The 25,131-nt window shown below is 46.5% G+C and overlaps 1 protein-coding gene across 1 annotated transcript in view; it reads left to right on the forward strand.

The window, feature by feature from the left end:
- Positions 1–25,131, forward strand: part of LOC116518656 (probable U6 snRNA-associated Sm-like protein LSm4) — a gene marked incomplete at its 5' end in the record, with an annotated part of 46,171 nt that overhangs the window by 14,179 nt on the left and 6,861 nt on the right. The window contains one exon of the mRNA XM_032232171.1: positions 11,070–11,188. Within this exon, the coding sequence (XP_032088062.1) occupies positions 11,070–11,188 (119 nt within the window). The remainder of the gene's footprint in view (positions 1–11,069; positions 11,189–25,131) is intronic.

The raw sequence follows: 25,131 nt of genomic DNA on the forward strand, positions 1-25,131 counted from the left end.
AAAAACGCTGAGATTGGAATCGAGGAGACCCACCTCCCTCCTTTAAAGTTGGAAGAATCTGCAGATTCTGTAACCTGGATGGGATGAAGATGGGTGGACTTCAACTCCCAGAATTCCCCAAGCCGGCCTTGCTTTGAAATCACCTTCTGCGGTCTCTTCCCAACTCGGAATGTGTGAAGGCCCCCATTACTTGGCTCCCCGATTAGCGGCTTAATCATCATGTTGATATTTACACGTGTTTAATTTTTGGATGTTTTTCATTGTGTGTTCATGTTTTTTTTTAAATTTTTTATTTTTTATTTTAGTTTAAATTGTTTTATAATTTTAGACATGAGAGTCACTTGGTTCAGTGGAATGATCGTAGCAATAGAATATGGGTAATCCTCGACTTACAACCATTTGTTTAATGGCCATTCGAAGTTACAACGGCACTGAAGAAAGTGACTTTTTCACACTTAACACTTAACGTTGTGTCGTTCCCTCGGTCACCTGATCAAAATCAACTCATTTTTTTAATTGAATTTTTTTTTAAAAAGCCTTTTACAAATATTTACCTCCCTTCCCCCACCCTCCCCACCTGAGCCCAGCCCCCCCGCCCAACCTCCCCCCCCAACCTCCCCCCCCCCCAACCTCCCCCCCCAACCTCCCCCCCCAACCTCCCCCCCCAACCTCCCCCTCCCCTGACTTCCCAGAACAAATACAGGGTACAAATCTTTAACAAAGATGTTCTAAAATAAACTTTAAAAAAGTTAGTATCATCTTTCAATTGAGCTTTAACTCCTTTTGTTAGGCTAACTCTAAACAGATTATATCATTCATCGCTTTTTCAATCATAAACTATCTGGAGTTTCTTAGTCCCGTATTTATTTTGAATATAGTCAATCCATCTTCTCCACTCCAGTTTATATTTCTCATTTCAGTGGTCCTTAAGATATGCTGATATTTTAGCCATCTCTGCTAAGTTTGTTACTTTTAATGTCCATTCTTGAATAGTAGGCAAATCTTCCTTCTTCCGGTATTGCGCCACCAACAGTCTTGCTACCGTTATTAAGTACAAAATCAAGTTAGTCTCTATAACAGTACAATCAGTAGTTATACCTAACAGTAATAACTGAGGGGTAAACTTTATCCTTTTTTAAAGAACATTTTGCATAATCCACCATTTTTTTATCCAAAATGCTTTAACCTTTTTACAAGTCCACCATATATGGTAATATGTAGCATCAACACAATCACATCTCCAGCATTTAGGTTGTAAAAATCAACTCATATTTATGTCGGTCTCAGGGTTATGTTATATCCCCTTTTGCAACCTTCCGTCAAGCAAAGGCAATAGGGAAAGCAGATTCACTTAACGATGGTGTGACTAACTTAACAACGGCAGTGATTCACTTAACAACCGTGGCAAGAAAGGTCGCAAAATGGGGACAAGACTCACTTCACAACTGTCCCGCTTTGCAATATAAATTTTGGGCTCGATTTGCGATTTGCCTTACAGGAGATATTTAGCATTTTACAGGTTTATACCCTGAGATGGGTAAAACCAGGGAAGGAAGCAGTGCCTTCAATCCCAAAACCTCTGCTCCAAAGTTTGCACTCGACAAATGCAACAGACTAGAACAAATAATAATAATAAAATAAATACAGCTCTACAACCCGAGGAGGGGAATAATTGTAGTTCTTTATGGTTCTTCCCTGCCTCTTTGCCCAGTGCGTTACAGCACACCTTATTCCTCTCCCGCATCCGACGACAGCCCTGGAAATAAAGTTAAACACCCCAAATATAAATCCAGAACATCCTGTAATACGGATGAGAGATAAAAGACTTTTGCAGGCTCCCCGAGATCGTTAAAGCCCAAAGTTCTAAGAGTATTGATGAATCCGAAGAGCCTCTGGAGAAGGGAAATTGTTGGATATTGATGGGGCTGTTAGGATGGGTGATAAGAGCTGCAAGGGGTGTGTGTGTGTGTGTGTAAAAGACATGACACAACAGGAGCTGCAATAATGGGAAGTCTGTGTACAGGCGATCCTTGACCTACGACCACAGCTGAGCCCCAAATTTCCACTGGTGAGCAAGACCATTGTTAAGGGAGTCCTCTGCCCCATTTTACGACCTTTCTCGCCACGGCCGTTAAGTTACCAACACGGTTCTGAAGTGAATCCCGCTGCCCCGTTGACTCTGGCTTGTCAGACGGTCAGATTAACTAGAGTCGGAAGGGTCCTTCTGGGTCATCTAGTCCAACCCACCCCACCACCCGCCATCCCAAGCAAGAGAGCCTCCCTACACCATTTCTGACCGATGGTAGTCCAGTCTCTTCTCGAAAGCGTCCAGGTGGCAAAAGGGGACTCACGTAATTTTGGGATCACAGCAACTGTCATGCAGACATGCCAGTTGCCAAGCCTCCAAATCTCAGTCACATGACCAATGGGGATGCGGCAATGTAAGTGGAAGTATTACTTGTAAGTCGCTTTTTCCAGTGCCGTCACAACAGCAAATTGTCACTAAATAAAGGTAATGGTTCCCCTCACACATGCATAGTAGTCGTTCCCGACTCCAGGGGGCAGTGCTCATCAAAGCCAAAAGCCAGCACTGTCCGAAGACGTCTCCGTGGTCATGTGGCTGGCATGACTTAACTCCCGAAGGCGCACAGAGCGCTGTTCCCCTCCCACCAAAGGTGGTTCCTATTTTTCTACTTGCATTTTTTACCTGCTTTTGAACTGCTCGGTTGGCAGAAGCCGGGACAAGTTACGGGAGCTCCCTCCGTTAACGCGGCAGAGCTAGGGATTTGAACCGCCGAGCTGCTGACCTTTCTGATTGACAAGCTCAGCGTCTTAGCCCCTGAGCCACTAAGCGTCCCTTATGGTAACAAAATAAATGATTGTAATTCAAAGGCTGCCTGTATTCTTTTTTCTCCCATGGGCTTCTGGTTTGGCTTTTGAGGGACCCCTTGAGGTGTGACCACCATGGAACCCCAGATGTCTCTTGCCAAGCAGGACGATTGTGAAGTGAAGTTTGCTTTCCGTTTTACGACCTTGCCGCGGTTGTTAAGGGAATCGCTGCCGTTGATAGTCACTGGGAGGTCTTCAAGAAGAGATTGCATGACCATTCAGAGTCCAGAATGCTCCAGGGCCTCCTGCTTGAGCAGGGGGTTGGACTAGAAGACCTCCAAGTGTCCTTTCGTCTCTATTCTGATTGATGGATTGAAATGGTCTAGGGTATCCTGCTTGAGCAGGGGGTTGGACTAGAAGATCTCCAAGTGCCCTTTCGTCTCTATTCTGATTGATGGAAATGCTCCAGGGTCTCCTGCTTGAGCATGGGGTTGGACTAGAAGACCTCCAAGGTCCCTTCTCACCCTATGACTGTGTTCCAGTTGTGTAGAAGCCCCCCCAAGGGGGACTGGAGAGATGACTGTGTCTTGAGTGCATAACCCTTGTCCAGTTTGCCCTTAGGCGATCAGGCTATGTTATTTCCCCCCCCCAATTTATACAACTTCAGGGGTCTGCGCTCTGCCTGGGCTTGCGTGATGACTAACATGTGCCTTAATTGATGTTTCTCATGTGCTGAAAAGCACAGGGTAAGTTTTACAGGTTTAGAGGCCCCTCGAGGGAGGAAAAAACACACACACATATATTTGAGATAGTGTGTACCGAGCTTGATAGAAGCGACTGCGGCTTTCTTGTCATTACTTCTCACCTACAGTTTCTAAAACGCCTTTAAGAAGGGGGGGGGAAATTGTTCCTGTGCTATGTGTTTTTTATATCTCAGCTGGGCAGATCATTCCTTTTACGTTTCCTCTTACAGAGTGAGAATAATATTCCTGCCTTAACGCCAAAAGGTCTCCGCATCCACACACAGCCCGTTCATTTCCTACCGGTTAAGGATGAGTGTGGTTTTTTCTTTAAAAAAAAAAAAGAATTCCTTGGAAAGTGCAGTTTTAGAAATACGGGACGAAAGGCTTGCACCGTTTAATCCGATAGGGAAAGATCAAAGCTGCCCTTGCCCAGCGCGGGGAAACGCATGGACAGCAGCAGCCGGACGGAAAGGTCATTTGTTGGCTTCAAACACGACCCTCCAGTCCTGGAGTAAGCAGACCCCCACCCCCGCTTGGCATAACCCACTTTGTCTTTGACACCACCACCCCCTGGAATTGTCCCGTTACGGCTCATTCCTCGACTCCTCCTCCGATGGCACTGAAAAACCCAGCTTGCAGCCCGTTCGTTTTGCACTTCTAGCAAAAGGACCCCCCACGCAATCACACATTGGTTGCTCCATCAGAATAGAGCTGGGAGGGACCTTAGAGGTCTTCTAGTCCAATCCCCTGCTCAAGAAGGAGATCCCAGACCATTTCAATCCATCAATCAATCAGAATAGAGCTGGAAGGAGCCTTGGAGGTCTTCTAGTCCAACCCCCTGCTCAAGCAGGAGATCCCAGACCATTTCAATCCATCAATCAATCAGAATAGAGCTGGAAGGGACCTTGGAGGTCTTCTAGTCCAATCCCCTGCTCAAGAAGGAGACCCTAGATCAGTTCTGATCAATGGCCGTCCAGTCTCGACACCCAGCGTGTCTTTAAAATGTGTTTGATGGGTCCTGAGATCGCTTGGTCTCCACGACCTTCCCAGCTGGATCCCGGCAAGCAAGTTTGAGAAAGGTAGGCTCGCTTAAAGGCCACGTGATCCGCTTAACAACCGTGGCAAAACGGGACACGACTCATTTTACCGTCGCTCTGCTTAACAGAAATGCTGATCTCAGTTGTAAGTCGTAAGACTCTCTGGAGTTGTCCAAAACTCGGGCACACCCCAGCATATCCAGATCAAAGCTCTCTACAGGTTAATCCTCGACTTACAACCGCAGTTGAGCCCAAAATTTCTGTTGCTGAGTGAGGCGGTTGTTAAGTCAATTTTGCCTCCTTTTACGGCCTTTCCTGCCAGGGTTGTTAAGTGAGTCACTGCAGTTGTTACGTTGGTAACCAGGTTGTTAAGTGAAATTGGCTTTCCCCCCCTTGATTTTGCTTGTCAGGAGGTCGCAAAAGGGGGGGGGGCACGTGACCTTGGGGCGCAGCAATGGTCATAAGTATGAACCAGTTGCCAAGCGCCTGAATTTTGATCACATGACCATGGGGAGGCCACAAAGGTCGTAAGTGTGAAAAAAGAGCCACAAGTCCCTTGTTTCCAGCGCCGTTGTAACTCTGATTGGTCCCTAAATGAACCGTTGTAAGTCGGGGACTGACTGGCTGCATTTCAGCTTGCTGTAAGTAAATTCTCCATGGATATTGCCAACTTTTGTTTCCATGACTCACTGGCGTCTTTTCAAAATATTAGTTTTATTCAGGGGTCAGTAGATTTAAAACGCCCACAATCTTTCCGTCCTCGCAGAGGCCGGGTGGAAAGTTTCAAAGGTGGAACAGTTTTTTTTGCTCAAAGGTGTTCTGAGTCTTGGCCCAGATTTAAGGAAGCAAAAAAATAATAATAAAAAAAAAATAAAAAATGAAACGAAAATAAAACCAACTTTTTTTCCTCCAGCGGAGAACTCTTAAATGGAGATCCTTATTTGATCCCTCCGCACCGAAGTTCACATTTCTGGAGTATTTATTGCTCTGATGTAGCTGATCTTAGCACAGTGCGGTGTAAAAATGCTTTTATTCTTTTAAGAGAGGAGGAGAAGAGCCAAAAAATAAAAAAAAGAAGTGGAATGAAACTGGAAACCCCTTAACAGACTCTTTGCGTGGAACAGGGGGAGGGGGAAAAATGATTTATGGTTTTGATGATTAAGCAGGATGGATGGGTGCCCGTGGAAAGGAAGAAAGAAGAGATAGACCACCGAGTTGAGAGGCAAATCCATAATTGTCATAAAGAAGATTGTCAACTCTCTGTGCAGGCAGTCGCAACGGAGCCCAGGATTTCTGTGGCTGAAGCGAGGCAGTTGTTGAGCGGGGTTTGCCCCATTTTTACGAGCTTTCTCGACGTTAAGTGAATCGCTGCAGTTGTGACGCGGCATGGCTGAGGAGTGAATCCAGCCTCTCCTTGACTCCCCGTTGACTTGGCTTGTCGGAAGGTCGCAAAAGGGGATCACTCTGCGGAGGTCATCAATGTGAGTCAGCTGCTTCTACGTTTTGACCAGAGCAGGGGTCGGCAATCGTAAACACTCAAGGAGCCATTTGGACCCGTTTCCCACAGAAAAGAAAACACCGGGACCCCACAAAGGTCCTAACTGGAAGCCCCCTGTTCAATTCTGTAGCTGCTGACCGGAAGTTCAGTTCCCCCACCATAGAGTCTCCTCCTAGAGCGGCGTACTTTTCCCTCTGCCTGTCATAACCAAAAGCCCTAGCAATTGTGGAGACAACTGGAAAACCCTCCCCTTGCCATAGAGCACTGTGCTTTTCTCCCCCTCCCCCCCAGAAGCTCCTCTCAAAATTGTGGCGCTGACCAGTGACGGAGCCACAGCAGAGGGAGGAAAGAGCCACATACGGCTCCAGAGCCGCAGTTTGCTGACCCCTGGACTAGGGGAACAGTGCAGCGGTTATAAGTGTGCAAAAACGGCCCTGTTGTAACTTTGAATGGTCTGTTGTAAGCTGAGGACTCCCCCTTTTTTTCTGTTTGTTTTATTCTTGTTGCACTTTGAGCCTTCTTTTTTAGTTTTTCTTCACCTTGTTTCCCCAATCTCCCTTTTCTAAAGTAACATTTCATAAAAATAACTTGGGAAGGAAATAAAAATATGTAAGGAAAAAAATCACCGCGGATGGGGACTGCAGCCCAGAAATGAAAAGAGGCTTCCTCCTGGGGAGGGAAGCGGTGGCAAATGTAGACAGCATCCTAAAAAGCAGAGACACCCCCCTGCCAATCAAAAGTGTGCCTAGCCAACGGTTTTCCCCGTTGCCATGGACGGCTGTGAAGGTTGGACCACAAGGAAGGCTGAGCACCAAAGAATGGAGGCCTTTGAACTCTGGAGAAGAAGACTCCTGCATTGAGTCCCTTGGACTGCAAGGCCATCCAACCGGCCAGCCCTAGTGGACATCAACCTGACTGCTCTTTAGAAGGCCAGATCCTGAAGAGGAAACTCAAAGACTTTGGCCACCTGATGAGAAGGAAGAAGGACTCCCTGGAGAAGACTCCTGCATTGAGTCCCTTGGACTGCAAGGCCATCCAACCGGTCAGTCCTAGAGGAGATCCACCCTGACTGCTCTTAAGAAGGCCGGATCCTGAAGAGGAAACTCAAAGACTTTGGCCACCTGATGAGAAGGAAGAAGGACTCCCTGGAGAAGAAGACTCCTGCATTGAGTCCCTTGGACTGCAAGGCCATCCAACCGGTCAGTCCTAGAGGAGATCCACCCTGGATGCTCTTTAGAAGGCCGGATCCTGAAGAGGGAACTCAAAGACTTTGGCCACCTGATGAGAAGGAAGAAGGACTCCCTTGAGAAGACTCCTGCATTGAATCCCTTGGACTGCAAGGCCATCCAACCGGTCAGTCCTAGAGGAGATCCACCCTGACTGCTCTTTAGAAGGCCGGATCCTGAAGAGGAAACTCAAAGACTTTGGCCACCTGATGAGAAGGAAGAAGGACTCCCTTGAGAAGACTCCTGCATTGAATCTCTTGGACTGCAAGGCCATCCAACCGGTCAGTCCTAGAGGAGATCCACCCTGACTGCTCTTTAGAAGAGCAGATCTTGAAGAGGGAACTCAAAGACTTTGGCCACCTGGTGAGAAGGAAGAAGGACTCCATGGAGAAGAGCCCAAAGTTGGGAGCGATGGAGGGCAAAAGAAGAAGAAGGGGACGGCAGAGAAGGAGGTGGCTGGATGGAGCCACCGAAGCAGCCGGTGTGAGCTTCAATGGACTCCAGAGGATGGGAGAGGACAGGAAGGCCTGGAGGAACATGGTCCAGGGGGTCGCGATGGGTCTTTGCAACTAACAACAACAAGGGGGGAAAAAGTCAAGCGAAAATTGCGACAGATCGGAGCTATCGTTTTTTATCTTCCTGGCCAAACAAACGCGGCCCACTTAAATAGGCATTTCCTGCAGAGCTTATTAATCAGCCCGTCTCTTGGGTTGAAATGAGATATTTTCTAACACGCTTCATCCCCAGCTGATGTGAAGCTGCTATTGAGAGAGAAATAAACTGTTTGGTCGCTTGTAGAGGGCACGCATGGCTTCTCTTCCCTTTCAGCAAGGGAGAAAGAGAGAGAGAAGAACACACGGGCCTTTCTCCTTGCTGTTTATAAAGGAAAAAGAAGGAAGGGGGGGGGGTTTGAAAAGCCCCAGAATTAAAGTTATAATTATGTCATTAACTCGCTGCTACTCTGGATTAAAATAGGATGCTCTAACCAGGCCTGAGCTCAGTGGTGGTGATGGGACTTTAACATCAGGTTTTTAGTGGGCCATTTTCGCTATTAAAAATTCATTGTTTTGTAAAAATTAATGGATGTCGGTTAGGCAGTTTCAGAGTTGGTTATCTGTGGGAACTATGCGTTAAAGCTTTCTCCCCCCCCCCTCCGGGAAGTGTATACAGGAGCGATAAATAGGAACAACTTCTAAACCTAAAATACATGTATGTGTTTGGTCATAGGTAAAGGTTCCCCTTGCACATACAGTATACAATTCGTTCCCGAATCTAGGGGGCGGTGCTCATCTCCGTTTCAAAGCTGAAGAGCCAGCGCTGTCCGAAGACGTGGTCATGTGGCTGGCATGACTCAACACCCAAAGGCGCATGGAACGCTGTTCCCTTCCCACCAAAGGTGGTCCCTATTTTTCTACTTGCATTTTTAACGTGCTTTCGAACTGCTAGGTTGGCAGAAGCTGGGACAAGTCACGGGAGCTCACTCCGTTACGTGGTGCTAGGGATTCGAACCGCGGAACTGCTGATCTTTCTGATCACCAAGCTCAGTGTTTTAGCCACTGAGCTACTGTGTGACGTTTAGGGCCACCAAAACTGGACTCTAAATGCCTGTGGAGATTCTCCACCATCCAGGTCACGGTTGTCCCAAAGGTGGTTTTTTCAAGAGGGCAGCTGGACTTTCTGTTTTTTCTTTGAAGACGTTTCACTTCTCACCCAAGAAGCTTCTTCAGTTCTGAACTGGATGGAGAAGCGAAACGTCTTCAAAGAAAAACCAGGAAGTCCAGTTGCCTCTTGAAAAAAAGCTCTTTTGGGACAACTGACCCCCACCGTTTCTGTTTTTTCCTAACCAAGACAGTTGTTAAGTGAGTTTTTGCCCCATCGTACGACCTGTCTTGCCACCGTTGCTAAGTGAATCGCTGCGGTTGGTAAGTGAGAACGTGGTCGTTAAGTGAATCTGGCTTCCTCATTGAGCCTGCTTGTCGGAAGCTGATCTCATGACCCCGGAACATTGCGGCCGTCATAAATATGAATCGGTTGCCAAGCATCTGAATTTTGATCACGTGACCCAAGGGGGGCCTGCTGCAGCGGTCACGAGTGTGAATCACGGCCATAAATCACTTTGTCCTCTGCCATTGTTACTTCAGTCACTAAACGAGTCAGTTGTGGGCTATCTATGCACATTTAAAAAAACAAAACCAAACCATCTAATCGGCTGCAAGCCAAATTAAAAAAAATAAGTGCTTACTCCTCCATCAGCCTGCAGATCAAAGCAAAATTAAGAGTAACGGAATCCTATTGTGCTCTTTATTGATTTTTCTCCTTCGTTTGATATTTCAATTCAGCTGCTGTTTTCAAAAAAGAAAGAAAAAAAGCAGGAAGCAGAAAAACATGACGTTTGTTGCAAAGGTTTTTTTAAAAAAAATTAATTTTGCCTCCCAAGTGAAAGCTGCTAAATTCAATCCACATCGTGGTGGGTTTTCAGTTGGATCCTTATCAGGATATATTACCAGCAACGGATCCGGGTTTTGAGTTCAATCAATTCAAGAGTTTGAAGCTAAGCATTTTTTATTTTTAAATCCTGTCTTCCTCTCTACAAAACTCCCATTTCTGAGCTCTAGGCGTCTTCTCTCGCATGGCAGCAACGGGAGCAGTTGTGATGGGGTTAAGCCATATTGTGTTTACATTCCCTGCGCATTGTGTCTGCTACAAGGGATCTATCACTGTAACGGTGTAAGACGGTTGGAATCTGATCTCTGATGGGGAACCTTGCGCGAAAGGCAGACCGACGAGGAAAAGTGTTTTGCACAATAGTAAAAAAATAATCTGGTTTCGCTTTGTGACCTGGCTGGTCCTAAACCAGAGCTGAGGAGGAATGGCGATTGTGCCTCTGTACTCATTCTGCAGGAAATCCTCGACTTTACGACCACAATTGAGTCCAAACGTTCTGTTGTTAAAGCGGGACGTTGAGTTTTGTCCCATTTTACGGCCTTCACTTGTTAAGCGACTCCCTGCAGCTGTTAAGCGAGTAGCCTGGTTGTTAAGTGAATCCGGCTTCCCCCGTTGACTTCGCTCGTCAGAAGTCGCAAAAGGGGATCGTGTAACCCCAGGACGTTGCAACCGTCATAAATACAAGACAGTTGCCAAGCTGATTTCAATCACGTGACCAGGGAGATGCGGCAACCGTCATAAGTGTGAAAAACGGCCCTGCCACTTTTTTTTAGTGCCATTGTAACTTCGAATGGTCACTAAGCAAACTGTTGTAAGTTGAGGACTAGCTGTACTTGTACATACCCAAAGAGTTAGCAGTTTGGAGTTAGTACTTTGTGCAAAAAGACGAAAATCTTCTGCGTAGTGAAATTCTACGATCGGTAACTCAAATAAATGGGCATCCTTTTATTCCTAACAATTTTGTTGCAACTCAATTCTCTAAAAGGTGCTTTTGGGAATGAGGTTTTCCGGTCCTTTCCCATCAGTGGAAAGCTGTAAAGTTGGAAAAACTTCCCTCTTTTATTTTATTTATTTACATTTCTTGAGTCCATAAACCGAGGCTGCCCTTTGACTCCAAGGAATTGACATGGAGTGACGATGCCAGGAATTGCATTTTTAAGATGACAAATTGTAGAAGGCGTGTGCCTATGGATTTGACCTCTGCAGTCAGCGGATGGGTTGGGACTATATATCAAAAGGGTTCTGATGCTTGTTTCTCAACACAAATGTATATTTTCCCCCTTTTTTCCAGATGATCATGGGAACAGCAACGGAAGTCATGTAAAAATCTTTTTACCGAAAAAGCTCCTTGAATGTCTGCCAAAATGTTCCAGTTTACCAAAAGAGAGACACCGTTGGAACACAAATGAGGTAGCTAAAACAAAACTTTTTTTTTTTGTCATTTCACTGTCTGGTGTGTTGAAACCGTACACTTAACTGGAGTCAAAAATCACGGCCAGAAATGTTCAGTCGCCCTCCGTTGCTGCTGATTTTGCCAATTTGGTTCCTTAGATAACAGGGAAACGATTTACTGTGAATTTTGAAAGAGGCAGAACGTAGCATCTTCTTTTGCAGGTGCAGCTAAAATCTGTACACTGGATGTTTGTACATGTCAGAAATGAATGAAAAAAGTAGCTTTGGTGCAGCCTTACCTCAAGTGTCAATTTGAAAAGGATCCGAATGTGCCAAAACGTCCCTAATGCTCAATAATCTTTTATTCAGAAATGTTTTTTAATAACATATCTCTAAGTATGAAGATGGCCTTACCAATATAGGTGTCTTTGGTCTAGACCAGCGGTCAGCAACTGGTGGTTTGTGGACCACTGGTGGTCCGGAGAAAATTTGGATGGTCTGCAGAAAAATTATTTGCACTTTTTATATTGCACTAAATCTCAGGGGTCCTTAAACTACGGCCCCTGGGATGGATACGTGCAATGAAGGCTTGTGTTGCTGCAGAGAGTCTCCCCCTTTGGGGTCTTTTTGTGTGGGTCAGAGGAGAGCAGAAATTCCGACTTGGGGTCTGCTTCGGCCTCCTGGTGGGGGGCTTTGGGCGAAGGCTGGAGGGAAGCACCGCTAGTGGCGAAGAGCCGGAGGGCCTGGTTCCAGTGGGACGCCATCATGACCTGGAACTGGCTGACCATCTCAGCCTGCGGAGCCTCCAGGCGCTGGCACCTGACCTTCCACTCCCCCAGGTCTTCCCTCTACTTGAAAGGCCTATGCTCGTAGTCCTCAGTGAGGTGCTTCTGCTGAGCCTCCTTCTCGGCCAGATCCATTTAGAACGGAGCTGTTTTGCCAACTCTTCCTCCTGGGGGCTGCTTCGCTCCAGGAACTGCTTCCTCTTGGGGCCCTAAGGAGCCTGGGCGGGCAGGGGAGGAGCGGCTGGGAGAGGGGCGGGGCGAGGAGAGGCCAGCGAGGTGCCCCTCAATGTGAGTGACATTGAGTTGGCCTTGCCCACCCAGTCACATGACCACCTAGCCACGCCTACCCATCTGGTCATTAGGCAGATCCTATTAGTGGTCCATGGGATTTAAAATTATGAATTTAGTGGTCCCTGAGGACCGAAAGGTTGGCGGCCCCAGTTTAGACAGGTTTCCTTAAATCTCACTCACCTAAACAACGAGGCAAAAACTTTGCCAATAAATGCATGATCTTTAGCAGGTATCTTATTTTAAAAAAGTAAGCTTACTGTGTGAGGAATGAATATATACATATATTTTTGGGGGTTGCATCTGGAAATATTTGTCGGGGCACGGAGTGGATGAAAGAGAATGCATTAACAAACATGAGCACAACTGGTTTCCTTGAATTTGTGCCCTGTGTATTCATTCTTATTCAATCTTTTTTTTTTTGAGAAATAGCTTTGGGAAACGATTGTAGTTAGACCTCCTGCTGGCTGACTTTTGTCTTTCTCGGCAGACTTTCCAGGAGCGATCTTAGATTTCCTAAGAATCAGTTATTTTTGAAAGGCCATAAACTCATGTGACTAAGCGCCTCCTTGCCGAAGACCAAAATCCTCCATCAATCTGTTTGCAAAATGTGCTTGATTGTGTTCGGTTGTTGGCAACGAGAAAAGCGAGAGAGGGGCTACACGCTCCGTTGAGTTCAGTGGAAGCCCACACAGTGGTGGTTGAAGGCAAAGCTCGTCTTGGCAAGAATTGGATCCATCCACTGATATTTATAGTAACAACTACGTCCCGAGAGTTGTGTGTGTGTGTGGGGGGGGGAAAGAAATTGCAAGTTGTATTAAACCTTTTCACCATTTTTAAGGTTGTGGCAGGAGATTCGGGGGAAGATTTCAAAATTTGCACAGGCATATCTGGCTCTCTGGATTTGGTTTGGTCCACCACATCCCTAGGAAAGGGGAAGGGTTGGCACTGTGGTGTCACCGGGAACATTTCTCATGTAATAATGCGCCGTGATTCCCGCTCTAGGAGAGAGATGCTCAGGAGCCTTCCATAAACCTGGGTTCAATGAACAGCAGCTCCTCCAAGGAATAGTAACACAACGCATCTTGATTTTGCTTTCGTCACTTCGTGTACATGGTTTCCCCGAAAACAAGACAGGGTCTTATTTTCTTTTGACCCCCAAAATAAGCGCTTGGCCTTATTTTTTGGGAGGTAATTATTTTTGAGGTGCGGGAGGCAGCGAGTGGGATCACCTTGTGGCTGCTGCTGCTGTGTTGCAATATTTTCGGGGAGGGATTATTTTAGCGCATGCGCTCAAAAGCCCGATGGGGCTTATTATCCGGGAGGGCTTATTTTGAGGGAAACAGGGTAAGTGTGGGCAGTGTGTGTGTTTTGAATCCTGGAATGTAGGCCGAGTTTTATTAATTCTGAGCCTTGTGGGTACATTTATCCATCTCCAAAGTGGGCAGAAGCTCCTGTAGCAGGATATGCACAGGTACAGTATAGGTGGTACCTTGCTCAACAGTAGTAACTGTGAGAGGGATCTTGGAGTCCTAGTGGACAACCGTTTAAATAGGAGCCAGCCGTGGGCAGCAGCTGCCAAAAAAGCCAGCACAGTTCTAGGCTGCATCAACAGAGGGAGAGAATCAAGATCAGGTGAAGGGTTAATACCACTTTATCAGGTCTTGGTAAGGCCACACGTGGAATATCTGCATCCAGTTTTGGTTGCCTTGATGTAGAAAAGATGCGGAGACTCTAGAAAGAGTGCAGAGAAGAGCAACAAAGAGGATTAGGGGACTGGAGGCTAAAACATGAACGGTTACAGGAACTGGGCATGTTGAATGAAAAGAAGGACCAGGGGAGACAGGATAGCAGTCTTCCAATATCTCAGGGGTTGCCCCAAAGAAGAGGGAGTCAAGCTATTCTCCAAGGCACCTGAGAACAAGGAGCAATGGGTGGAAACTAATCAAGGAGAGAAGCAATTTAGGAGAAATTTCCTGACAGTGAGAAGAATTAACCAGTGGAACAGAAGTTGCCTCCAGGAGTTGTGAATGCCCCAACACTGGAAGTCTTTAAGAAGATGTTGGGTAGCCATTTGTCTGGAATGGTAGAGGGTTTCCTGCCTAGGCAGGGGGTTGGACTAGAAGACCTCCAAGGTCCCTTCCAACTCTGCTATTGTATTATTGTATATATTCTGGGATCAGGATCATTTTCGTTCATTTCATCTGTTGTCATTCAGAGGGGCACGGAGTTTGTAGCTTCCTCGGGAGAAAAAACATAACCCAGGAGTTGGCAATTAGTGTAAAATGGAGAAGGGGGGGGGGGGCTGAAGTATGTAAGCCGATTCAGTCACAGCCAGCTGTACGCTGATTTTTCTCATGGATTTTGCTGATCATTGTACTGGTTTCCATGTTCTGTGCAGGATTCTGGTTTTGGAATATTATATATTATAATTATATTTGACCTATATAGGATAAGGGCTCAGGATACCCAACCCCTTAAGTTGAGCAATGCCCAGCCCTTTCTGACATACGACCCCATCTCCAATAATACCATCCTCTCCCCCCCCCCACTTTAATCCCATTTGGGAAAGTGGTTAAAACATGCCTTTTTGGGGGGGCAGATCTCTGTAGGCTCCTGTCTTCTTCCCTTCCCATCTAATCAGCAAAGGGCCACTTGAAACCTACTGGTGTTTTATGAGAAGTCCTGGGATTGTTGATAGTTTTATTAGTTTTTCTGATTTGATCGTGAACCACCTAGAGATATGTATAATTGTGGCGGCATAGAAAATACCGGCCTTAAACGAAGACCACGATTGGCTGAGGCAACTTTCTTTTAAGTGGCTGGTGGAAATACATAACTGATTGAAAATGGAGCTTGTTTTAAGTCAGGTGTGGTTCAAAATACCACCAGCTCCGGCCTGCCTGGCTTCAAAACCGCTCGACCAACCTGGTCCTACTGAAATCAACACACATTCATCTTCGTAGCAGGCCCGGCAAATTGGTCTCTTTCCATTTGGCACCATGTTCCTGGCGATTTAAAAAAAAAAGAGAAATCTTAAGTGCCAAAGGGAAACCCCTTGGATTTGATCTGGGCGTTATCGCTTTGATTTTGCAAACCTGCAAAATTATGCCGACGAAACGGCTCTCCTGGAGGAGCTGAGCGGTTGGAGGTTCCCGAAACACTTTTCAACGCTTTCCGTCTTCCCAGGTGTTCCTAAATTGACAGGAATGGAGATTACCCAGGTTTAATCACAGGCACGCCCGTCTGTTGCAAACTTGAGAGCCAGATAACAGGATGTACTACTACGGGGACCTCTCATCTTCCCAAAGCATCAAAGGCCCCCCAGACTTTGAGAGGTGTGTAAGAGCAGCTAGTTACGCACCTCTTGAGCTCAGTAGTACGAGCGACACCTCCTGTTAGGCTCCCTTTGTTCACGTTGGAACACACACGCTGATTTGCACTGCGGGTAAAGCAGACTTTCTGCCATTTATTTATTTACACACACTGTAGGTAGATAGGTAGGTGGAGAGAGAGAGAGGGAGTTAGATAGATAGCTATAAATAGATAGATACATAGATGATAGACATATATAGATGCAGAGATAGATGGATAGAGATAGATAGATAGATGATAGATAGAGATAGATACAGAGATAGATAGATGCAGAGATAGATAGATAGATACAGAGATAGATAGATAGATAGATAGATAGATAGATAGATAGATAGATAGATAGATAGATAGATAGGTAGATACAGAGATAGGTAGATACAGAGATAGATAGATACAGACAGACAGATAGATAGATAGATAGATAGATAGATAGATACAAAGATAGATACAGATAGATACAAAGATAGATACAGATAGATGGAGGGAGGGAGAGAGAGAGAGAGAGAGAGAGGGAGACATATACATGTATTCTGTGTGTATATGTGTGTGTGTACAATGCATTCAGAAAGTATTCAGACCCCCTTCACTGTGGTCAATTTTGTTAGAGGGGTTTGAATACTGATGCCAATGTGATATTTCAGTTTTTTCTCTTTTTAATAAACTTCTGTTTTCACTTTGTCGTTACGGAGTAACTGTAGATTAATGAGGGGAAAAAAAGGAAATTCAACAACTGTAGAATCAGGCTGCACCATAACAAAATTGACAAAAGTGATGGGGGGTCTGAATACTTTCTGAATGCACTCTGCGTGTATTCCTCGACTTATAGCCATTTGTTTAGTGACCGTTCAAAGTTACGACGACACTGGCCACATGATCAAATTTCAGACGCTTGGCAACAGACTCCTAGTTACGACCGTCGCAATGCCTCCGAGACACATGATCCCCCTTTTGCGACCTGACAGGCAAAGTCAATGGGGGAAACTTAACAACTGCATTGCTAACTTAATAACCGCAGTGATTCACCTTAATAACTGCGGCGAGAGAGGTCGTAATATGGGGTGAAACTCACTTCACCACTGTCTCGCTTAGCGACATAAATTTTGGGCTCAATTGTCGTAAGTGGAGAGGCTACGCGCCTCTCTTAAATATTCTAAATAATTCAGTTTTCCCTGCCTGCCTGCCTGCTTTGTCCCGCTTGATCCTGCATCCAAACTGCCTGGAATCCTGGTTCCCTGGGCGAAGTTTGGATCTGTGGCAATCCACCCTGATCCCCACCGGGCCTTTCACGGGTCTGGCATGCCACGCCAGCTGGCATCTAAATGCCAGCTGACTCTCCAGTGACACCGTTCTGCCTTATAAGCAGCTGCATAACAGGCAGAGCTGCTGCGGTGCTGATGATGGAGAGGCCCAGAGCCCCAGAGGAACTCAGCAGAAAAATACTGTAGCAGCAGCAAGAATCTCAATTAAAAGCTAATATTTGCCCTTTCTGGTGTGGGCCAGCTCTCGTCAGCTGGCCTGCCAGCGTAATTTTATCTGTGGCAACCCCCTCAGTGGAAGGAAGGTGGGAAGCGGGTGACTTTGTCTAAATTAGCCTGGCCGTGTAATCATTGTCCTCATGTCCTCTTCGAGTCCCTCTGCTCCCTAATGAGCAAAAAAAAAAAAAAAGAATAAAGTAAAAAAAATAAAAACGAGCAGAGAAGCACCACATCATTCTTGTTCGATCAAATATAATAAGGCTATTTTACTGGAATCGCGAGGGGGGCGGGGGTGGGGGAAATGCCCTTGTTGTGTCCCACTGGTTTTGTGGAATACAAATCCCAGGTGTGGCATACTCATAGTAGTCCGGCTGGGTGGGTTTTTACGGCGGCAGATCTAAACCCGACACGTTGAGAGTTGAAATAATTTCTTCTTCGATCCAGTCTTTTGAAGTTTGTGCTTTAAAAAAATAAATCCCTGCGCTGACTTGTTTTTTTTTTTAATAGTTCAAACTTTTTCAAAGCGCAGGATTGCATTCCAAGCATTTTTTTAAAAAAATTATTATACAGTATTATACAGTAGTTCCCGGCTTTAGTGACCACTTGAAGTTAACAACAGAGGAGGAAAATTACAGATTAGGGCAAGAAGGAAAGAAAACAATAAACGACATTAAAAATGGCAGCATAGAGGTTAGGGTTAGGGTTAGGGTTGACACAGGACAAAAAGCTGAAATCTAGGCGTCTTGTTTAGAAAGAGTGCAGAGAAGAGCAACAAAGAGGATTAGGGGATTGGAGGCTAAAACACATGAAGAACAGTTGCCTAGTTTAATAAAAACGAGATCTAGGAGGGGGACATGATAGCGGCCTTCCAATATTTAAGGGGTTGCCCCAAAGGAGAGGGGAGAAGACTATTCTCCAAAGCACAAGGACAAGAAGCAACGGATGGAAACTAACCAAGGAGAGAAGCAACTTGGAATTTCTTAACAGTCTCCTGCTTGAGCAGGGGGCTGGACTAGAAGACCTCTGAGGTCCCTTCCCGCTCTATTCTGATTGATTGAAATGCTCTAGGGCAGCGATGGGGAACCTTTTTTGGATCGCGTGCTATAAGTGGGGGGAACACAGGGGGTTCGTGTGTGGGCGTGCTGCACCCATAATGCAATGCGCGACCCCCCCAGGCACAACCCCCCATTTTTTGCATGCTTTCTTTCGCCCTCCCCAGGTTTTTTCACCCTCCCCAGGTTTTATAGGAGCCTGGGGAGGGCAAAAACAGCCTCCCCTGCCCCCGGGAAGCCCCCCGGAGGCTTCAGGGACCTTCAGGAGGCTCCCTTGAAGCCTCCGGAGCAGTCAAAACGATGCTCCGAGCAAACCGGAAGTCCGTTCCCAAACTTCCGGTTTGCCCATAGGGCTGGGTTTTTTTGCACTCCGGAGGCTTCGGGGAAGCTCATAAAGCCTCCAGAGGGCCTCCGGGGGGGGGGGGAGGCTCTTTTTGCCCTCCCCAAGCTCTTATAAAGCCTCTCGATCCTGGGGAGGGCGAAAAATGGCTTTAAAAAAAGGGTGAACTCAGCTGGACAGTGTGCCCATGCGCACTGGCCAGCTGACAGAGCAATGCCTCACGTGCCCTGAGAAATGGCTCCGCCATCACTGGTCTAGGGTCTCCTGCTTGAACAGGGGGGGCTGGACTAGAAGACCTCTGAGGTCCCTTCCAGCTCTATTCTGATTGATTGAAATGGTCTAGGGTCTCCTGCTTGAACAGGGGGCGGGCTGGACTAGAAGACCTCCGAGGTCCCTTCCATGAGTCTGCTCTGTTGGCCTCGCCATCAGTTTGTTGGTGGGAGCTAATGGTAAGTAAAGGATAGGGAAGACCACAAGAGAAAGCTGGTTAAAAGAGATAAGAACGGCAGTTGGTGACACAAACTTTGCACCGTTAAAAGCACAAAGTGAAGAGGTTGATGGGCGCAGGTTCAGGTCACAAACCCGAGACAGAAGGCGGCAGGCAGGCAGGATCTGAATTTTTGGGGAGGAATAAATGTGGCCGTCGTGCAGTGAATGCCATGCCTAGCGACCGGGGGGGTGGGTGGGTGGGTGGGGGGACAAGGACGTCCAAAACATCGGAAGAAGCTCCCTGTAATTCAAAGATAAAAAGAAAAGAGGCAAGGATAGAATTGGAAAGCAGCTGGATTAGAGAGGGGATTATCGCCATGAATGTTAAAATCACAGCAGGACAGTCGAGGCGGCGTCAAACATGTAGCCCGAAAACCTCTGATCTGAACGCTTAGCCGCCTTTGCTTGCTTCAAAAACGCTTAAAAAAATATATATTAAAAACTCCCGCAAATTTCCTTGAGGTGCTGGAAATTCTGCATTCCCCTTGCGAATGCTTACATGACCCCGGCTTAAAGCTTTTATGGATTTTTTCTGACACAGCAGCCAGCTGGCTGTGTCCTTGTCATGACCACAGACACAGAAGTCTCTCTCTCTCTCTCTCCCCCCTCCCCTCGTTCTTAAATGCTGCTGAGTAATAGGGAGCTATTTTCACACCTTGCTGAATGAAATCCCCCTTCCTCAAATCCCACGCTCGGTCCTTCCGCTGATGCAGAATTGGCTGTCCTGTATTTCGGCCCAATTTTTATACCTTGGCTATAAAATTTAACACGGTGCGGAAGGTGAAGTCACTGTCGCCCCCGTGCATAATCTGCTAAATTGCTAAATTTATTGGGAATTGCAGGCAGGTGGCAACTGGCAAGTCTTTAGAGAAATGGAGCAGAGCTGGGCGGACCGCAGGTAGTCCTCGACTTACAACCCCAACGGAGCCCAACATTTCTGTCGCTAAGGGAGACGGTTGTTAAGTGAGTTTTGCCCCACCGTTTCTTGCCACAGTTGTTAAATGAATTGCTGTAGTTGTTAAATTAGTCGCACGGTCGTTAAGTGAATCGGAAGGGCGCATGCAACCATCATCAATGCGAGTCAGTTGTCAAGTGTCAGAATTCTGATCACCTGACCACAGGGATGCTGTGACGGTCGTAAGTGTGAAAAAACAGCCCCTGAGTGAGCTGTTGTAAGTCAAGGACTAGCTGTATCCCTTGAAGGCAAAAGCTTTTCATTTGCAGCGGAGTTGATGGTATTATTTGTAAGCCGTAGGCGAGTGTAATTATTACGATCTGGGCCAGGAAAATGAGTCACGTGCATTTGTACAGATCTTTCAATGAATATATATATATAATTTCCAAACCTGCCCAGTGCATTAATATCGTTGGAATTTACTACTGTAGTTCCTAATTGTAGGGCTTAGTAATTGTTAGAATGGCCTAAGTGTAGTTGATGAATATTTCAAGGGCCGTTGGAAATGAAGTGGAAGACATTGGCTTAGCTGCATTTTAGGGGGAAACGTTTGATGATCTTGGTCCTTAAGTATCCCTATAGTAGGAGTGTAGTTTTTGGTTTTGTCTCATTCAAGACAATGGGACCAGATTGAGAACAGATGTTTCCCAGTTTAAACAAAGGAAGTGGGACAGCTTCCCTCCAGATGTTGTGGATGCTCCCAACACTGGACGCTTTTACGAACAGATTGGATAGCCCCTTGTCTGAAATGGCCTATTGTCTCCTGCTTGAGTAGGGGGCTGGACTAGAAGACCTCCAAGGCCCCTCCCAGTTCTGTTCTGATGGGGTTGATGGATTGAAATGGTCTAGGGTCTCCTGCTTCAGCAGGGGGTTGTACTAGAAGACCTCCAAGGTCCCTTTCAGCTCTATTCTGATTGATTTGATTGATTGAAATGGTCCAGGGTCTCCTACTTGAGCATGGGGTTGGACTAGAAGACCTCTGAGGTCACCTCCCACTCTATCCTGATTGATTGAAATGGTCTGGGGTCTCCTGCTCGTGCAGGGGTTTGGACTAGAAGACCTCCAAAGTCCCTTCCTATTCTGATTGATGTGGTCTAGGATCTCCTGCTTCAGCAGAGGTTTGGACTAGAAGACCTCCGAGGTCCCTTCCAGCTCTATTCTGATGGATTGATATCGCAAAACGGGTGGTGGATCCTCATAGGCTCTTCCTGAAAACCTGATTTAATAGCCATTGTGCTCAAATCCAATCATAGTCCGGCTTACAGATGTGGGCAAAAAGTTCTATTCCAAGTGCGGGCTCTTCTCATCCCGTGGGGCTAAATAAATCTCCCAATTTAATATGTGAAATTCTCATCATCTCCTCGTTTTGGGTGGGGGGGGGGGAACCCAAAAAACCTGGAAGGCCAATTTGGAGTTGCCAGTGGCAGGGCGCTTCAGAGTGAGAGATGATTAAATTTAGAGCAGTTACTTAAACAGGAAAACTGCAATTGGCTTCACCAGGACTCTATGCACCCCAAAACCTCTCAATTGAAAACAATGTACATACGTCGGACTGCCTTTTGTCTCCTAAGTGTTCTCGGAGTTGAATGGAAGACTTTCAAGTTTCTAATTCAGAAAGAGCTGGAAGGGACCTTGGAGGTCTTCTAGTCCAACCCCCTGCTCAAGCTCAAGCAGTGGACCTTAGATCATTTCAATCCATCAGAATAGAGCTGTCCCATTTTTCAGTGCTGTAACTTTGGTGACCAAATGAAGGGTTGTTAAGTGAAGGACTGGCTCTGTTCTGTGTTTCTGGTGCAGATCTGTTTTATTCCGGACCAGAAAGACAGGCCACAGCTAGTCCTTGACTTACCGCCATCCATCTAGCGGCCGTTCGAAGTGGTGCAGCCTCACAAGTCACGAGTCTCTGGAGGGCTGCTCCTCTTTCGAAGGATATTTTAACTTTGACGATAACTCCCCTCTGTCCCAGGGGTCAGCCTGGCTGTTTAAGAAGCGGGAAGATCTCTCTGGAGGGGCTCCCTTTAGCAGGTATTCTGTACACAGGTATATAAATATATATATATGTTTTCATCTCTTGGCAGCAACCACTTATTCTCTGCTTTTTCCTTCTCTGCTGGCGGGTATATTTAGAATGGTTGGCTTTTCTTTTCAGAAATCAATTACCGAGTCTTCTTTGATGGGCTCTTTCCTTTGTGCTGCTCTCTCTCTCTCTCTCTCTCTCCTTCTCTCATTCTCTCTCTCTCTCTCCCCCTCCTTCGCTTCTTATGATGCCTTTGTTTCTCCTGTGATGTCCCCCCTTTGGAAGGCCATCAAGAAAGAGAGAAAAAGCAACTTGGAAACCCTCCTATTCCTTATTCCTGATCCATTTGATAAGTGAGCCAGTTTATCTCTGCGCCTCGTTTCGCCAAGCCCTTTCGAAAGACCTTTATTTTTGTGGTGGGGGACGGAGGGTAAAAATACCGGGAAAAGGATCAAGAACCTCTACGACGTTTCTTTCTTTTTTTAACTTCCTTAAATGCTGATTTTCACAGCAGAAACCTTTTAGATCGCACGAGTAGTTAATTGCTGTTTCTGCCTTGCAGAAAAGCAGGATAAACATTTGGATAAAGCAGAGCTTTGACACTGCCTCTTTGCCAATTTGGGGTTTATTTTTTTCATCTTTCTGCCAGCGTGGTTTTTTTTTTTTTTGGAGACGCTTGCTTAGAAGTAGGGGCAGCTGCAATTAATTTTCCAACCTGAGGAATTTCTTCTTCTTCTTTCTCTGTGAATCGAGTATTCACCGTTTGATGGGAAACAACTGCTACGTCAGATATAAAAGATATAAGAGCCGAGGTGGCGCAGTGGTTAGGGGTGCAGTACTGCAGGCCACTTCAGCTGACTGTTATCTGCAGTTCAGCGGTTCTAATCTCACCGGCTCAAGGTTGACTCAGCCTTTCATCCTGCCAAGGTGGGTGAAATGAGGACCCAGACTGTGGGGGCGATATGCCGACTCTGGAAACCGCTTAGAGAGGGCTGAAAGCCCTATGAAGCGGTATATAAGTCTAACTGCTATTGCTATTGCTATAAAAGTAACAGAACAAGATAACGGCGGTCTTCAAAATGTACTGTTTTCCTCCATAGTAGGATAATTGTCAGGCAAACATTGGTGTGGTGCTGGTGGTGGTAGATGAGAGGAGATATGGCGCTTTGTAAAATTTTTGGCCTAATACAGGTAGTCCCCGACTTACGACCGTCTGCTTAGTGACCGTTTGAAGTTACAGCGGCACCGAAAAAGTGACTTTGGACCGTTTTCCGCATTTGTGGCCGTTGCAGCATCCCCGTTTGGTCACGTGATCAAAATTTCGGATGCTTGGCTCCTATTTATGACGATTGCAAGTGTCCCAAGGTCACGGGTTCCAATCCCCTTTTGTGACCTCCCGATGAGCAAACTCAACGGGGGAAGCCAGGTTCGCTTAACGACCCTGTGGCCGACTTAACAACCGAAGAGGATGACTTAACGACTGTGGCAAGGAAGGTCATGAGATGGGAGAAACCCTTGCTTAGCGACAGGCATTTTGGGCTCAGTTGTGGTCGGAAGTCGAGGACTGTGCCTGGGTTAAGGAGCACAACTCTGTGTTTGTACATCGAGGACAACCTGTAGCGTCGTTAATGGCCGGCGAAGGACTCCGTGGGGGGGTTGGAGGCCGTTCTCTGGGCCTGCTGATGGCTCCTTTCCCCTGGCGCTATTTATAGATTACGGCTGGATCATTCGTATCCCATTTGTAAAAGCATCATATAAAAAAACGCAGCCTCCTTCGTTTTGAGCCAAGCCCAATTAATCTACATCTTTGAAAACGGTCTCGTCTCCCAGTAGCCGCCCGGCCTCTTTCTTCAAATATTGATAAAGCCGCCTCTTAAGGCATCAAATGCCTTCTAAGGTGGCGCCTTCCACCATTTGCCCGGCTTGGAAAAGAATGATTTCAGAAACAATATATTTATAAACAAACAGGATTGGAATCGTACGAAGGAACCGAAGCCGTAGTTTTTAAAAAAAGAAAGAAAGAAAGAAGAAGCAGCTTGCCGGCAGGCACAGAATAATTTAAAACCAGCAGAGCCAGAAGACTGTTAAAAAAAAAAAAGCAAAGCCCATCGAAACAAGTGAAATCGATGGGATTACAGCACTTTCCCTTGCTAAATCCAATCGGAAAAGTGGTCAAAACGGAAGATTAGAATGAGATCGTCGTGAACGTCAAAAGCTGTAACCTCCCATCCAGACGAATTTTGATTTTTCAACGCACGTTTTCTCCTCTCCCTTCTTCCTTGCAAATCTGAATCTTCTGCCTTTCTCCTGCCCTAACTTGAGGGCTCATTTGCTTTCTACGGCATTCTCCTTGTTCTTATAGCAAAGCTTGTCTAACCTTAATGTGTGTTGTGGCCCACCAGAAGCCTGCAGAGCTGGTAGTAGAGTCGGACAGTGAGGAGGATTGGGGAGGAAGCTGGGCCAGTCCTGGAGTCTGGGGAAGGCTCTGAGGAGGGCTCTGTGTCGGAGGCAGAGAGGGGGGCCAGGGCCGTATGCCAGTTATCAGCTGCCTTCGGAGTCAGACTTCAGTGGGGCAGAAGAACAGCTGGAGCCTGTTCCCAGTGTGGCCCATGCACAGAGTTGCCAGATGAAGGGGAGAGCTAAAGAACAGGGGTGGACTTGGGAGGAAGGCCACAGGTGGATGGTGAATGGCCCCTCCAAGAGGGAATAAAAGAGGAGCGAAAGGGGAGTGGAGCTTGCAGGAGACCATTAATTCATTTAATTGGTTCGTGACTCTCCGAGGCTCCTGGCCAAGTTCTGCAGATCTCAGCCTAGCAGCTCTTCAAGCCAGATAAGGTCTGTGACTGTAAATCCTCCCTTGAAAGTGTTTGCTGGAGGTGAATGAGCAGAATTCACAGGAAATTAACAAAAGGGTTTTTTTGTCGGGACCAGGAGTTGGCTTCCGGCTCTCGGGAAGCCTCAGTCAGAACAATGAGACGAGGTTTTCCTTCTTTCTGTTTTTTAGTCAGCTTATCACAGAGCCTGACTCTGGTTTGGGCTGTGAAGGCAATGGCTTGCCCGTGGTTATACCGTCGACTTCCATACCCAAGGGGAGATTAGAACTCGGGTCCCCCACTCCTAGTCCAAAGCCTTCACATCCACGCCCTTCTGGCTCTTTTGAATATTACATACCTGTCTGTGGTAAT

The sequence above is a fragment of the Thamnophis elegans genome, chromosome 15 (assembly GCF_009769535.1).
Source record: "Thamnophis elegans isolate rThaEle1 chromosome 15, rThaEle1.pri, whole genome shotgun sequence".
Taxonomy (NCBI): Eukaryota; Metazoa; Chordata; class Lepidosauria; order Squamata; family Colubridae; genus Thamnophis; species Thamnophis elegans.